We start from the raw sequence: 15,183 nt of genomic DNA on the forward strand, positions 1-15,183 counted from the left end.
ATGTCGCTAATAGGACCATCAACACCACCCTCAAATCGGAGTGATGGTTTGCCAATTACCAGTTTAACGCTACTTATTATCCTACTCTTACCGTGCGTGGTTCTTCTGTTGCTGTTGAACTGTTTGTTTCTGTGTTACAAGTTACACATTTGTTCAAAGAACAGAAAAAGACGAGAGGACACCGACAGTATTTTACAGTCTACTCTGTCGACGCGCCAGAGAATGACCAGAATATCCGAGGCGCCATTGTTGCCAAATCAAGATGGGAAAAGGGCTTACATCTCGGTTTCAGAGACTATGCTGGCACAGCCCTCGAGTTCTTCAAGAACTTCGTCAAAGGAGAGGGCAGCAGTGGACCAGAGGATCCGATTCATCCGGCCGGACGGGGCCACAGGCGGTGTCTTGGAGTCCCTGAGGGCGCAGAGTACCATATTGGCCACAACGGCCGAGGCCACCTCCAGGGTCGACCAGCCCTTTAGGTCACGAATGTACAGCAGGAACAAAATGGAATGGCGCAAAAGCGCCCCTGTCCTACCGCAGTCAAGTGATTCAGAGGCAGAACGGCCTGACCTCGTACCACCCAACTCACCTGCGCTAAATAATCCACACTCAAGGGTTAGTTCGTGGTTTCTAACCTAAAATTAGTTTATATAACCCTTGAACTCTGTCTTGGATACATGTGATGAATGACTGTTTTACGCACGCAGGTAACACCTGACCAGAGGCCCATGCGTCGGTGCAGCACCATGGAGCTATTGAACAACATAGGCGAACACCAGTTTGATATGGTTGAATGTGAATATGCCAGTAACATACCTCCAGAGATCTCATGCTTTGTTGTATCTGACAACTCTTCCACCATGGGCCCTGGATTGGACAGCGACTTTGGAGCAAGCGCAGGTGAGTTGTCATTAGCCTACTAGAACAGTTTTACATTTAGTTACATGAAGTATGAATATTATATTTTCTCCACAATTAGAAAGCGATGCCCTCTCAGCCTACCTACAGTGGTGTGAAGTACTCAAGTAAAAATACTTAAAGTACTACTTAAGTAGTTTTTTGGGGTATCTGTACTTTATTTATATTTGACAACTTTTACTTCGCTACATTCCTGAATAAAATAATGTACTTTTTACTCCATACATTTTCCCTGACACCCAAAAGTAGGCTACTCCTTACATTTTGAACGCTTAGCACGACAGAGAAAGGGTACAATTCACGCACTTACTGTGTCAAGAGAACATCCCTGGTCATCCCTACTGCCTCTGATCTGACTGACTCGCTAAACACACGTTTCGTTTTTTAAATTATGTCTGAGTGTGCCGCTGGCTATCCCGAAAAAATAAAAATGCCATCTGGTTTGCTTAATATAAGGCATTTGCAATGCTTAAGTATATTTAAAACCAAATACTTTTAGACTTTTACTCAAGTAGTATTTTACTGGGTGACTTTTACTTGAGTCATTTTCTATTAAGGTGTCTTTTACTTTTACTCAAATATGACAATTGGATACTTTTTCCACCACTGCCAACCTAATTACGCAAGCGCTTCTCCAGGTGTCTCGCTCCGGATTTTATCCGCGGACAGCGACGGTCTCACCAACGGTGTGTGGGACTCCGGAATGGAGTGGGACTATTACGACCCGTGCTATGTGAGGGAGAAAAATATACCCAAACAGAAACATCACAAGCCTGCATTACATACCAAGCATTATTGGGTATGATGCCAGAGAACACGAAATGTTTTAAACTGATTTTAATATTTGTTATTAGGCTATACATTTTTTTTCTCCAAATATTTAATTCTAAAAAGCACACTAACACAGATTATCACTTTTTCAACTGAGCTAAATGTAACTTTTACCCCCACCAGTTTTCTAAAGAATTGCACTCACTTTTGTAAATCACACATTTATTCTCAAACTATGTTCATTCAATGTCCAAGACACTTATACTATTCACTTTCTTGTTTGTTACACTTGAATAAGCACATTTATTATATGCACTAAAATTGCTTGAACATTTGATTTCACCCAGTATTAAAGTTTTCAATAAAGATTGTATTGTATTGTTCATTCCCCTATCAAAGATCTATCCACAAATTTACAAATTGCAAACTGACACCCACTATTCACCAGTTAATTTATTGTTTTAATTTCGTACAATTCAATTTTCACATTTTTTCAACCCAATATATTCATAAATGACAAGTCATAAGCAATTCCCCTCCCTTTCCTCAATAACAGGCTAGTTTTATATCCTTCATTAGTTGCTCATATGAAGCCAGATGTACTCTACCCACCCCTACACACCCTTAAGTCCTTACAAGGTTTGAAAAAAAGTCCTGCAATGCCAGAATACAGACAAGCTGCAACATGCTCTCTAACTATTAAAGGGGGATGAGAAAGGTTTGTAAATAATGGCTTTTTTTTGTCTTAGGTAATGGAATTATTATTTGTGTATATTTTGCGGCATTGTACAGTTTTGCCAGAATGTATATGAGGAAACTTTGGTCCACTGTGGGTCATGGTGCGGTTTAACCATAGAGGTCGTCGTCGTTGTCCTCGTTGAAGACTGTGCCACCGCTGCCACCAGCAGAGCCCTGGCTGGGCCCGGCACCTGGCGCAGAGTTAGTGGGGAACCTGAGACGAGGACGGGAGAGGAATTGTTCAGCTCAGTACAGTACATATCAGGGCGAGACGGCTTGGTAGTGCCAGTACATTCCTTATGTAAAACACATGGCTTGTTAGCTGTACATAGAATAGATGTACTTTGTAAGAAGAAAAGTTGAATGAATGTTCCCCACTGGTGGTGTATATAGGCTATAAATTATCTAGGACACATGGGAGCGGAGTTAGGTAACAGTACTATTCAACACCATCATCCGCTATGTGTTATGTGCATTTTGCTTACCGGAAACTACCGAAGCCTCTGCTCTGCTGTAACGTCTGGGCGAACATCTCGTATTTGCGGATGTCGTTGTCGCTGACGGAGCGGCGGGCGAAACGCATGGCCTCCTCAAAGTGGTCCTTACGGATCTCTGGGACAGGGTCGTCCTCCTCCACCTCCTGTGGGGGGAAGGGGGGTTAAATAATTTATACAGTGTGGAAAAAAAGTATTTAGTCAGCCACCAATTGTGCAAGTTCTCCCACTTAAAAAGATGAGAGGCCTGTAATTTTCATCATAGGTACACGTCAACTATGACAGACAAATCACATTGTATGATTTTTTATGAATTTATTTGCAAATTATGGTGGAAAATAAGTATTTGGTCACCTACAAACAAGCAAGATTTCTGGCTCTCACAGACCTGTAACAACTTCTTTAAGAGGCTCCTCTGTCCTCCACTCGTTACCTGTATTAATGGCACCTGTTTGAACTTGTTATCAGTATAAAAGACACCTGTCCACAACCTCAAACAGTCACACTCCAAACTCCACTATGGCCAAGACCAAAGAGCTGTCAAAGGACACCAGAAACAAAATTGTAGACCTGCACCAGGCTGGGAAGACTGAATCTGCAATAGGTAAGCAGCTTGGTTTGAAGAAATCAACTGTGGGAGCAATTATTAGGAAATGGAAGACATACAAGACCACTGATAATCTCCCTCGATCTGGGGCTCCACGCAAGATCTCACCCCGTGGGGTCAAAATGATCACAAGAACGGTGAGCAAAAATCCCAGAACCACACGGGGGGACCTAGTGAATGACCTGCAGAGAGCTTGGACCAAAGTAACAAAGCCTACCATCAGTAACACACTACGCCGCCAGGGACTCAAATCCTGCAGTGCCAGACGTGTCTCCCTGCTTAAGCCAGTACATGTCCAGGCCCGTCTGAAGTTTGCTAGAGTGCATTTGGATGATCCAGAAGAGGATTGGGAGAATGTCATATGGTCAGATGAAACCAAAATAGAACTTTTTGGTAAAAACTCAACTCGTCGTGTTTGGAGGACAAAGAATGCTGAGTTGCATCCAAAGAACACCATACCTACTGTGAAGCATGGGGGTGGAAACATCATGCTTTGGGGCTGTTTTTCTGCAAAGGGACCAGGACGACTGATCCGTGTAAAGGAAAGAATGAATGGGGCCATGTATCGTGAGATTTTGAGTGAAAACTTCCATCAGCAAGGGCATTGAAGATGAAACGTGGCTGGGTCTTTCAGCATGACAATGATCCCAAACACACCGCCCGGGCAACGAAGGAGTGGCTTCGTAAGAAGCATTAAGGTCCTGGAGTGGCCTAGCCAGTCTCCAGATCTCAACCCCATAGAAAATCTTTGGAGGGAGTTGAAAGTCCGTGTTGCCCAGCGACAGCCCCAAAACATCACTGCTCTAGAGGAGATCTGCATGGAGGAATGGGCCAAAATACCAGCAACAGTGTGTGAAAACCTTGTGAAGACTTACAGAAAACGTTTGACCTGTGTCATTGCCAACAAAGGGTATATAACAAAGTATTGAGAAACCTTTGTTATTGACCAAATACTTATTTTCCACCATAATTTGCAAATAAATTCATAAAAAATCCTACAATGTGATTTTCTGGAAAATGTGTTCTCATTTTGTCTGTCATAGTTGACGTGTACCTATGATGAAAATTACAGGCCTCTCATCTTTTTAAGTGGGAGAACTTGCACAATTGGTGGCTGACTAAATACTTTTTTCCCCCACTGTATCTACAAAATACAATCACGCCTTCTCTTCCTCCGTATGTGTGTGAATCGGTTTAAGGTTAAATGCATTATCCCTACTCCCTTGCAAAATAAAAAATACTTCCTGTGTATAAATAATTAATAGAAATCAAAGAAGTGCCCCAGTTGATTTACTCAGTCATTTAATAATGAATACAGATGGCCCAAAAATGTTGTTTTGTTTCTTCCTGAAATTAAATCTGCTGGTGATTTGCCCAGATCCTACATTATCCAGGCTTCACGATGCACCAAAGTTAGCTATAGTTTAGACTGCGTCATTGAACAAATAAAGATTAGTGACTAAACTCACCATTGCTGAGGGGTTGGTCTGTCTCTCCCGCTCCCTCCTGATCTCGTTCTCGATGGACTCCCTGATGGCCATCTTACAGGCCCTCTGGCAGATCTCTGTCAGGTCAGCTCCAGAGAAACCATTGGTCATCTTGGCCAAGAAATCCAGGTCCACATCCTATAATTAGACAGGGGTGGAGGGAGTGTTAAAACCACTTCCAGACAAAGATCAAACAGTAAATGGGATTATAAAACACATTTTATATTTCTCACACAAACAGCAATTTCCATATCATCAACATCTTTTCCCACAAACCCATTACATGTAGCCCAGCCTGGAATGAAGACATTTGATGAGCCCCAACCGCTCACATCAGAACATGCTGACCGAGGTGGGAAAAACAGTTTAGTCAGCACAATGTCAGTGCATGGCCAGATACACATATAAATAGATAGAGGCTTGCCTTGGCGATGGGTGACTTCCTGAGGTTGGCTCCGAGGATGTTTATGCGGGACTTCTCGTCTGGCAGGGGGATATAGATGAGCTGGTCCAGTCTGCCGGGCCTCAGGATTGCCGGGTCGATGATATCAGGCCTGGTACAGCACACAGTTTAGTCATTTAGCTTAACCTACATTTCTATATCTCATTATACAGTACCTTATTGTCCACCTAAGAACAAAGTGCATTCAACTAAGGTCAGGAAGACTACCACATATTTGCATAGAGCAGCAACCCCAGTGCTAAAAATGTTTTAACTCAATTAGTAAGAATAACGGTGAAGCAGAGTAAGGGGTAAAGATGGCCAACCTGTTGGTGGCACCGATGATGAAGACGTTCTTCTTGCTGGACATGCCATCCATCTCCGTCAAGATCTGGTTGATGACGCGGTCGGCTGCTCCGCCACCATCACCCGCGTTGCCGCCACGCGCCTTGGCGATGGAGTCCAGCTCGTCAAAGAAGAGCACGCAGGGGGCGGCCTGGCGAGCCTGGAAGACAGAGGGTTTAGGAGGGTACAATATTGGGGCACAACAGAAAACATTTTGCAATGGAAAAGGAGAATAAGCGTTTCACATTTACTAACCATCTATTGTACATGTGTAACTCACAAATTAGATGCCATACAATCGATAAAAACAACATACAGAACATAATACAGGTAAATATGAGGTTAGAGGGATCTTGATAAATCTGTTTAGCCTTACCTTGTCGAAGATCTCTCGGACATTGGCCTCGGACTCTCCGAACCACATGGTGAGCAACTCAGGCCCTTTGATGGAGATGAAGTTGGCCTGGCACTCGTTGGCAATGGCCTTGGCCAGCAGGGTCTTACCGCAACCTGGGGGCCCGTAGAACAGCACTCCCTTGGATGGGGTCATGCCGAACTTCAAGAACTTGTCTGGGTGCTCCACTGGGTACTGAAGAGAAGAAGAAAAGCAGGCCATGAAGGTTAATCAAACCGTTAATTAACCTTTTCCTACGTGAGTTCCAAATATCGCTAACGGTCGCCCCAGCGTGAGTTGTTTTATGCATGTGATGTCAGAATGAACTCACTGTTCCAAAATGTGATTGATACGCAACATGACAGTTAACACGTGCTGCCTGCTAATTATCTATAAGCTATGTTTCAACTTGTCAATTTCAAATGATTTTCTAACAGTTTGAATTGAGGTGTGTTCCGCCTCCTCATTAATTCACATAGAAGTAGCCCATTTCAGTGTTGCGGACAATTTGTGTTTGAGGCTTTACTGAGCCAGACAAACTTCTCTAATCGAGGAGAGCCCAAGCACTTCACCAATGTTTCCACAGATGAAGTATGCAGACATTTGCGCAGTCTTGCATGAACTGGAACATTTCCTGTCTGGCGCTCACATTGCCTTCCTTGTTGTTTTCCTTACAAATAATAACTTTGGACATGTGTGCGTTCCTATCAAAGGAAGTGCCTTATTTTCTGTTTTTCGTGTTGTCGTTTCTACTGTAGCATACAGTGTATGTATATGTATGGAGCATAATGTATTTACAGTTAACATTTTCAAGTACTAGTGACAAATTATGCATTCTGATTATTGCATAGATTGTAATGGACACCTATGATGTGTGTAAAATACTTTTTTTGAGGGGTCTGCTGATTATATCGAGCTAATGCTAAGCTATTTGCCAGATTTGTGTGGCGCCATGTTTGTTGACATTATACAATGCATTCTGAGTGTCACGTAAACGTCTGTCAGACCAAAGATGTTATAATGAGGTGAAGGGTAAACTTCCAGAAGTGAATGAAGGGCAGTGAATGATCGTAGACGACACACACCCTTCAACATGCATACTGCAAACAGACCAAACTCATCTTATCTCCTCTTATTATCTTTGGTTGACGAAGAAGAAAAAAAAAACATGGCGCCGTGCACAAACTACCCATCGTCAGATTACTTTAGATTTCTAGAAAGTATTTTACTCAATTATTTAGATCAATGGTGAGCTCACCCGTGATGTGATGAATTAAATAGTAATTGCTATTAGCTAATTCATATTGTGGTTTCTGACAGCCGAGAGTTATCTAAATATGACCGCTTGTGTTACGACAATCTTTCCTCAGTTAGCGCTAGGACTAATGTAGCCTACATTTCCCGGTTTGGGTGATTATGTATGCTGTCGCTACTTCTGGGAATGTCTGAACATTGCATCCAAAAATAAAAACTGGTCACATTCAGGACATAACTTTGTAAGGACTGTGTTTGTGCAAAATGTTTCTGTGAAAAAACAGTGTGGCTAGCTCAAATGCTGACTGTTGCGTCAATCGAAACTGGACGTTCTAAATAAGCGTTCTAATCACACTGGTTTGAACGTATGCTGCAGGGACCACTGTAGAATGATCACACCCGTTTGTTAGTACGTGTGAAAAGGTTAACTATGACAGGGATTCATCATTCAGACTCCTCACTCTCCCCATTAATGATACAAAATCAACAAATGACATTAGCTTTCATAGCATATAAATCTGCATCTTATCAGTAATGTACCTATAACTAGAACATGGCCTACCTGTACAAGCTCCTGGAGTTCCCTCTTGACGTCCTCCAGACCACCGATGTCCTCCCAGCTGATGTTGGGCACCTCCACCACAGTCTCTCTCAGGGCAGACGGGTTGCTCTGGCTCAGAGCCCACTGAAACACAACCCACAAAGAACTGGTTAGTCCTGCTGGCTTAGCGATTCTCTGCTACGACTGGTTCTAATGCTCAATAGTTACGTCTGTCCTCAGACCATTAGCGAAAATACATACTGGATGCTGCAGATTTACATAGTGATGAAAAACAGAAAGGTGAATAAAGTTCTCAGTGCAGTAGAAGCTACTTTGAGTGCTGTGTGTGTTGGAGAAAATAATCCAGTTCATTACTCTGAAGTCGTCCATGGTGACGGCAAGGGAGTTCATGACCTCTGCGTCGATGGTCTCGTCCTCCAGGTCGATGAGATCCATCTTCTTCCTGATGGCCTGCAGGGCGGCTTCAGAGCAGAGAGCAGCCAGGTCAGCACCCACGTGGCCGTGAGTCTGATTGGCAACCTGGGGGACACAGACAGACATGGTCACACACACAGCATCAATATGGCAGGGAGATCACTTGAAAACCCACTCACAATCACTTTTCATTCTACCTCACACACACGCAAAATGGCGGAGTTACATTGACAACCTCACTCTGTAAATTACAGTAGTGCTATACACACACACCTGCTCGAGGTCGACGTCGTCGGACAGTTTCATGTTCTTGGTGTGGATCTGGAGGATCTCCAGTCTGCCGGTTGCGTCAGGAATGCCAATGTCCACCTCCCTGTCAAAACGCCCTGAGGAGAAACATCACACATTTAAGGTCAGTCTCACTAACCAGTATATAAATATATTAAATTCCATTTAATTTCTATGTTACCACCAACCCTGCTGATTCACAGGCAGTAATGACAATGAATCAAAACAGGAGGAAGATATTCATCAAATATATCAAATACAAGAGGCCTCTGGCAAAACTAAGAACTTGATTTAAGAACTGAAACTGTTACATTCTAGGTCTACAAGTGCACTGAGGCATCGTACCAAATCGCCTGAGGGCGGCGTCAATGCTGTTGGGTCTGTTGGTGGCTGCCATGACGATGACGTGAGCGCGCTGCTTAAGGCCGTCCATGAGTGTGAGGAGCTGGGACACGATGCGCCTCTCCACCTCACCGTGTGTCTGCACAGGACAAAATAAAGGGTTAATTACATTCTCTGTTGACCCCAAGGAGGTCATGTTTATGGTAGGGGGTATAGTGAATTTACTGTAGTGTCATTCAACCCTGGTCCTAAAGACCCAAGTTACAAGTTGTATTAGTCGTATGTACAGGACACACGGTATATACCGTCCAACGAAATACTAACTTGCAGCTTGGGCTGGGAATTGCCAGGGACCTTATGATACGATATCACTAAGTATACGACATGTACTGTGATTATCACGATTCTATATGTATTGCGATTCGATGTTACAAACAATCAGTGCATTCAAAGTACTCAGACCCCTTTTTGTTACGTTACAGCCTTATTTTAAAATAGATTAAACTATTTTTTCATCCTCAATCTACACACAATACCCCATAATGACAAAGCAAAAACAGGTTTTTAATTTTTGTTTTTTTTGTAAAAAATAAAGTAAAAACTGAATACATTTACATAAGTATTCAGACCATTTACTCAGTCATTTGTTGAAACACCTTTGGCAGCGATTACAGCCTCAAGTCTTCTTGGGTATGACGCTACAAGCTTGGCACACCTGTATTTGGGGAGATTCTTCCATTCTTCTCTGCAGATCCTCTCAATCCCTGTCAGGTTCGATGGGGAGCATCGCTGCACAGCTATTTTCAGGTCTCTCCAGAGATGTTCGATCGGGTTCAAGTCCGGGATCTGTGGCTGGGCCCCTCAAGGACATTCAGAGACTTGTCCCAAACCCACTCCTGCGTTGTCTTGGCTGTGTGCTTAGGGTCGTTGTCCTGTTGGAAGGTGAACCTTCGCCCCAGTCTGAGCGCTCTGGAGCAGGTTTTCATCAAGGATCTCTGTACTTTGTTCCGTTCATCTTTCCCTCAATCCTGACTAGTCTCCCAGTCCCTGCCGCTGAAAAACATCCTCACAACATGCTGCCACCACCATGCTTTACCGTAGGGATGGTGCCAGGTTTCCTCAGATGTGACGCTTGGCATTCAGGCCAAAGAGTTCATTCTTGGTTTCATCAGACCAGAGAATCTTGTTTCTCATGGTCTGAGAGTCCTTTAGGTGCCTTTTGGCAAACTCCAAGCGGGCTGTCATGTGCCTTTTACTGAGGAGTGGCTTCCGTCTGACCATTCTACCATAAAAGGTCTGTTTGGTGGAGTGCTGCAGAGATGGTTGTCCTTCTGGAAGATTCTCCCATCCCCACAGAGGAACTCTGGAGCTCTGTCAGTGACCATCGGGTTCTTGGTCACCTCCCTGACCAAGGCCCTTCTCTCCCGATTGCTCAGTTTGGCCGGGCGGCCAGCTCTAGGAAGAGTCTTGGTGGTTCCAAACTTCTTCCATTTAATAATGATGGTGGCCACTGTGTTCTTGGGGACCTTCAATGCTGCACACATTTTTTGGTACCCTTCCCCAGATCTGTGCCTCGACACAATCCTGTCTCTGAGCTCTACGGACGATTCCTTCGATCTCATGGCTTGATTTTTGCTCTGACATGCACTGTCAGCTGTGGGACCTTATATAGACAGGTGTGTGCCTTTCCAAATCATGTCCAATCAATTGCATTTACCACAGGTGGACTCCAATCAAGTTGTAGAAACATCAAGGATGATCAATGGAAACAGGATGCACCTGATTTCAATTTCGAGTCTCATAGCAAAGGGTCTAAATACTTATTTACATAAAGGTATTTTTTTATTTTATACATTTACAAACATTTCTAAAAACCTGTTTTCACTTCGTTATTATGGGGTAATTCAATATATTTTAGAATAAGACTAAAGTAACAAAATGTGGAAAAAGTCAAGGGGTCTGAATACTTTTCTGAATGCACTCAGTTATTTTAATCTTGTTTCCAATAGTTAATTCTTATTGTCAGTTGGATATGCTCTCTGCAAGGTTTTGTTAAATTATATCTTACCTATCATATGAGTATCTTTGAGTCAAATAGGATTCCTTCAACATTGCTCGGATGTCCAAAAGCTTTCAGGTCGAAATTTCGTGATAAACTTTTAAGTTGCATATATTTGAAAACGTCTACACTGGTCAGTCCAAAATTGCTTTTTACTTCTGTCATGGAAATCATTTTATTTCCTATTACCATTTCCTATACTATCATTTACGTGGGCCAATTTATCGGTGAATTCTGAAAAGCTATCAACGGATTGTTCCATAGGGGAGTGGTTTACGGAGTGATATTGGTCGTTGTAGAATACTTTTCATTTTCTTCCATGTTGTTATAGTGTTCTTAACTATGAAGTTAATGTTCTTAGCGCCTTCCTTTGAAAACAAACATGTGAAAAGGTTCTGGGTGTCACGATCGTCGGTAAGAGAGGAGGACCAAGGCGCAGCGTTGAATGCGAACATATTTATTATAGGTGATACACGATCAAAACAACAAAAACGATAACGTGACAGTCAACGGTCAAACACAAACCAACTAGAACAAGATCCCACAACTATTGTGGGAAAACAGCCTGTTTAAATGTGGTTCCCAATCAGAGACAACCAGCCACAGCTGACACTCGTTGCCTCTGATTGAGAACCACACTGGCAACATAGAAAAGAAACAACTAGACCTACAACACAGAAATCTACACACCCTGGCTCAACATAACAGTGTCCCCAGAGCCAGGGCGTGACAGTACCCCCCCCTAAAGGCGCGGACTCCGACCGTGCCAACCAAATACCACAGGGGAGGGACCGGGTGGGCACTCCGCCTAGGCGGTGGATCCGGCTCCGGGCCTGATCCCCGCTCCCTCTCCAACCCCCCAAAGTACCCCTGGTCCGGTCTGGCCCCGCTGGCCGGAGCTGGACTGCACATTGGTGGAGCAGATTGCTCTAGCTCCGGCGTGAAGCATCTGACCGGTGCCGGACCAGGCAACGGTGGAACAGGCACGGGACGTGCCGGACTGACGACGCACACCACTGGCTTGGTGTGGGGAACAGGCACGAGCCGTGCCGGGCTGACGACGCACACCACTGGCTTGGTGTGGGGAACAGGCACGGGCCATGCCGGGCTGGCGACGCGCACCACTGGCTTGGTGTGGGGAGCAGGAGCGGGCCGGACCGGGCTGGCGATGCGCACCACTGGCTTGGTGTGGGGAACAGGCACGGGCCGTGCCGGGCTGACGACGCACACCACTGGCTTGGTGTGGGGAGCAGGAGCGGGCCGGACCGGGCTGGCGATGCGCACCATTGGCTTGGTGCAGGGTGCAGGAGCAGGCCGGGCCGGGCTGGCGACGTGCACCATAGGCTTGGTGCGGGGAGCAGGAACAGGCCGGACCGTACTGGGGACACACACCACTGGCCCTACGCAGGGATCTGGAACGGGCCGGACCGGACTGGTAACACACCCCAGTACCCTTCGCCGTGCCTCTACACCTTCCATCCCCTCTTCGACCAGTGGCCCCCGTAACCTGGCGGCCTCCTCTGCCAACCCGCTGGGCCGCTCTGTCGCGGTCTCCTGCTGGCCCGTCGTCCACGGCGTTAGCCCCCCCCTAAAAAAATGTATGGGCTTCACTCCTACCCGTGGACCAGGTCTCCATACTTCTCGCCAGCCTTTCGCCCTTCTGCTTCCACGTCAAGCCCCTCTCTTCCTCACCCGGCTTGACCCAGTCGAGGAGGCGCTGGATATCCGCTAGGGATTTCCCTGGCGATGGCACCTGGACCCGCTGCTTGGTCCAGTTCTGGTGGGATCTTCTGTCACGATCGTCGGTAAGAGAGGAGGACCAAGGCGCAGCGTTGAATGCGAACATATTTATTATAGGTGATACACGATCAAAACAACAAAAACGATAACGTGACAGTCAACGGTCTAACACAAACCAACTAGAACAAGATCCCACAACTATTGTGGGAAAACAGCCTGTTTAAATGTGGTTCCCAATCAGAGACAACCAGCCACAGCTGACACTCGTTGCCTCTGATTGAAACCACACTGGCAACATAGAAAAGAAACAACTAGACCTACAACGCAGAAATCTACACACCCTGGCTCAACATAACAGTGTCCCCTGAGCCAGGGCGTGACACTGGGGATGACATGTACATCTTCAATATTCCTCTTTAGTGCATTTAACAATATGTTGCAAGTAAAAGCCTTGTGTGGCGAGTTGATACAATTACAAATCTGGTTAAAACCACCCTCAGATTTAGGGATATATAAAACTTTCATTTTTTTATTTGCCCATATAACGTCTTATGGCAGAGTATAGTTTAAAAAACATCTGGGATAAAGTTACCTTTATACACTGAGTGTACAAATCATGCTATTTCCATGACAGACTGACCAGGTGAAAGCTATGAACCCTTTTTCCTATTGCCATTTCTTTCCACGCAAGTTTTATATCCTGAGATCTTAGAATATTCCTAAAATATTTAACAAGGAGGCATTGAGTTTTCAATATTAGTCAGGTATATCAGGAGATTGTCAGCAAATACGTTTAGTTTATATTCATGTTTACCAATATCTGTTACGTTTGGGTCCTGTCTAATTCTTTCAACAAGCGGTTCAATTGCCAGTCCAAACAGGATGGGGGAGAGAGTACATCCCTGTCTTGTACCCCTTTCTAAAGCAATTTGATCAGATAATGTATTATTTGTATACATTTTTGTTTTAGGATATTTATATAATATTTTTATGAAGCTGGAAAGTTGAATGCGTCTAAAGTTTTGAATAGAAAAGGCCATTCAAGATGGTCGAAAGCCTTTTCGGCATCAACAGCCATTATTCATAAATCTACATCTTGTTTTTTTAGCACATTGTATTATACTAAAACATGTTCTTGTATTTGTAAGTGTCTATTTTTAACAAACCTTGTTTGATTAATATGTATCAAGTCTGGTAATACTTTTGCCATTCCGTTGCTTATTAGTTTTGTTATTATTTTATGGACTCCAGATTTTCCTGGTTTTAATATAACTGAAATAACAGTTTGATACATGGAACTCAGAAGCACTGAAGTGAGTGATGCGTGTTGTCATTTGAATAAATAGGGGCTCTACTTTGTCCCAGAATATCAAATAAAATGTTATGGGAAAGCAGTCCATCCCTGGTGCTTTTCTCCTCGCAAATGTTTTAAGTGTCTAATATTTCTTTTTGGGTGAATTCCATTTTTTGTGTGATAAAAAAAAAAAATCTACTGATAGTTGCTTCAAGGTTGTTGAGTCTAAGAAGACTGTAGGATCAGTCCAATGGTTGTTTAATTCTGATTTATATCGATTTTCATAGAAGCTTTTAGAATGATTAATAGCATTGTTTCTAATTAATCCTTATCCTTTTGAAACTATAACTGGTTTGGCGTGTATTCGTTTTGCGAGGGCTGCGAGGTGTTTACCAGGTTTGTTTGCCATTAAATAGTATGCTTTATTTGAGTTTAACCTGTAGTTGTTGGCTCTCCAAGAGTAAAATATCTTATTCTTGCTTAAAATCAGAAATTGTATTCCCTTCTTTACCTTGTATAGATTTGTTATGGGCTTTTTTCTAAGATAGAAATGTAAATTAAAGAAAAATAAATCAAACTCATATTTTACTTTTGCAGAGTATGAGATTAGGGGATTGATAATGTATGTCTTAAAAGCATCCCAAATTATGTTGTTGGTCTGCTTTTCTCTGTCCTCTGTCTACATTTGTAAAAGGTCTTCATTTTTTAGTTTATGGATTTAATAAATGTAGGGTCTTGACGATGCGCTGTTGATTCTCCATATTCTGTCACTAAGTGCATTTTCTGTTGGTGTAATTAAGCATGATACAGGAGAATGATCCGATACCACTATCATGGATTTTAGAACACAGTATATTGTTGAGTGCATTTCTGGAAATAAAAATGTAGTAGATTCTTGAACAGCTTTTCTTATTTTTTGTTGTTGTCTTTTGTAGTTGGGAATAATAATCTCCAGGTGTTCTGTAGAATATTTGTAGAGATTACGTTTTTCAGCCCCTTTGGAGGTTCCTTGAATTTCCCTTTTTTATTGCCAT

The 15,183-nt window shown here is 43.6% G+C and overlaps 2 protein-coding genes across 3 annotated transcripts in view; one reads left to right on the plus strand and one right to left on the minus strand.

The window, feature by feature from the left end:
- Positions 1-1,723, plus strand: LOC311127869 (protein huluwa-like; the record flags this gene model as incomplete). The annotated part of the gene is made up of 3 exons (XM_084159765.1): positions 1-615; positions 708-900; positions 1,557-1,723. 3 exons carry the CDS (start codon positions 1-3, stop codon positions 1,721-1,723), a joined length of 975 nt encoding a protein of 324 aa, XP_084015891.1.
- Positions 1,724-2,127: 404 nt separating this feature from the next.
- The window catches only part of LOC311127870 (transitional endoplasmic reticulum ATPase), a 29,559-nt gene continuing 16,503 nt past the window's right edge, over positions 2,128-15,183 (minus strand). For both annotated transcript variants that reach the window (XM_084159767.1, XM_084159766.1), the window contains exons 9-18: positions 9,060-9,195; positions 8,700-8,812; positions 8,367-8,531; positions 8,013-8,135; positions 6,179-6,391; positions 5,784-5,962; positions 5,440-5,569; positions 4,998-5,153; positions 2,913-3,067; positions 2,128-2,641 (exon numbers count right to left, since the gene is read on the minus strand). In XM_084159767.1, coding sequence (XP_084015893.1) covers positions 2,536-2,641; positions 2,913-3,067; positions 4,998-5,153; positions 5,440-5,569; positions 5,784-5,962; positions 6,179-6,391; positions 8,013-8,135; positions 8,367-8,531; positions 8,700-8,812; positions 9,060-9,195 — 1,476 coding nt within the window. In that variant the 3' untranslated portion in view covers positions 2,128-2,535. The remainder of the gene's footprint in view (positions 2,642-2,912; positions 3,068-4,997; positions 5,154-5,439; positions 5,570-5,783; positions 5,963-6,178; positions 6,392-8,012; positions 8,136-8,366; positions 8,532-8,699; positions 8,813-9,059; positions 9,196-15,183) is intronic.

The sequence above is a fragment of the Coregonus lavaretus genome (assembly GCF_964263955.1).
Source record: "Coregonus lavaretus genome assembly, chromosome: 4".
In the NCBI taxonomy this organism is placed as follows: domain Eukaryota; kingdom Metazoa; phylum Chordata; class Actinopteri; order Salmoniformes; family Salmonidae; genus Coregonus; species Coregonus lavaretus.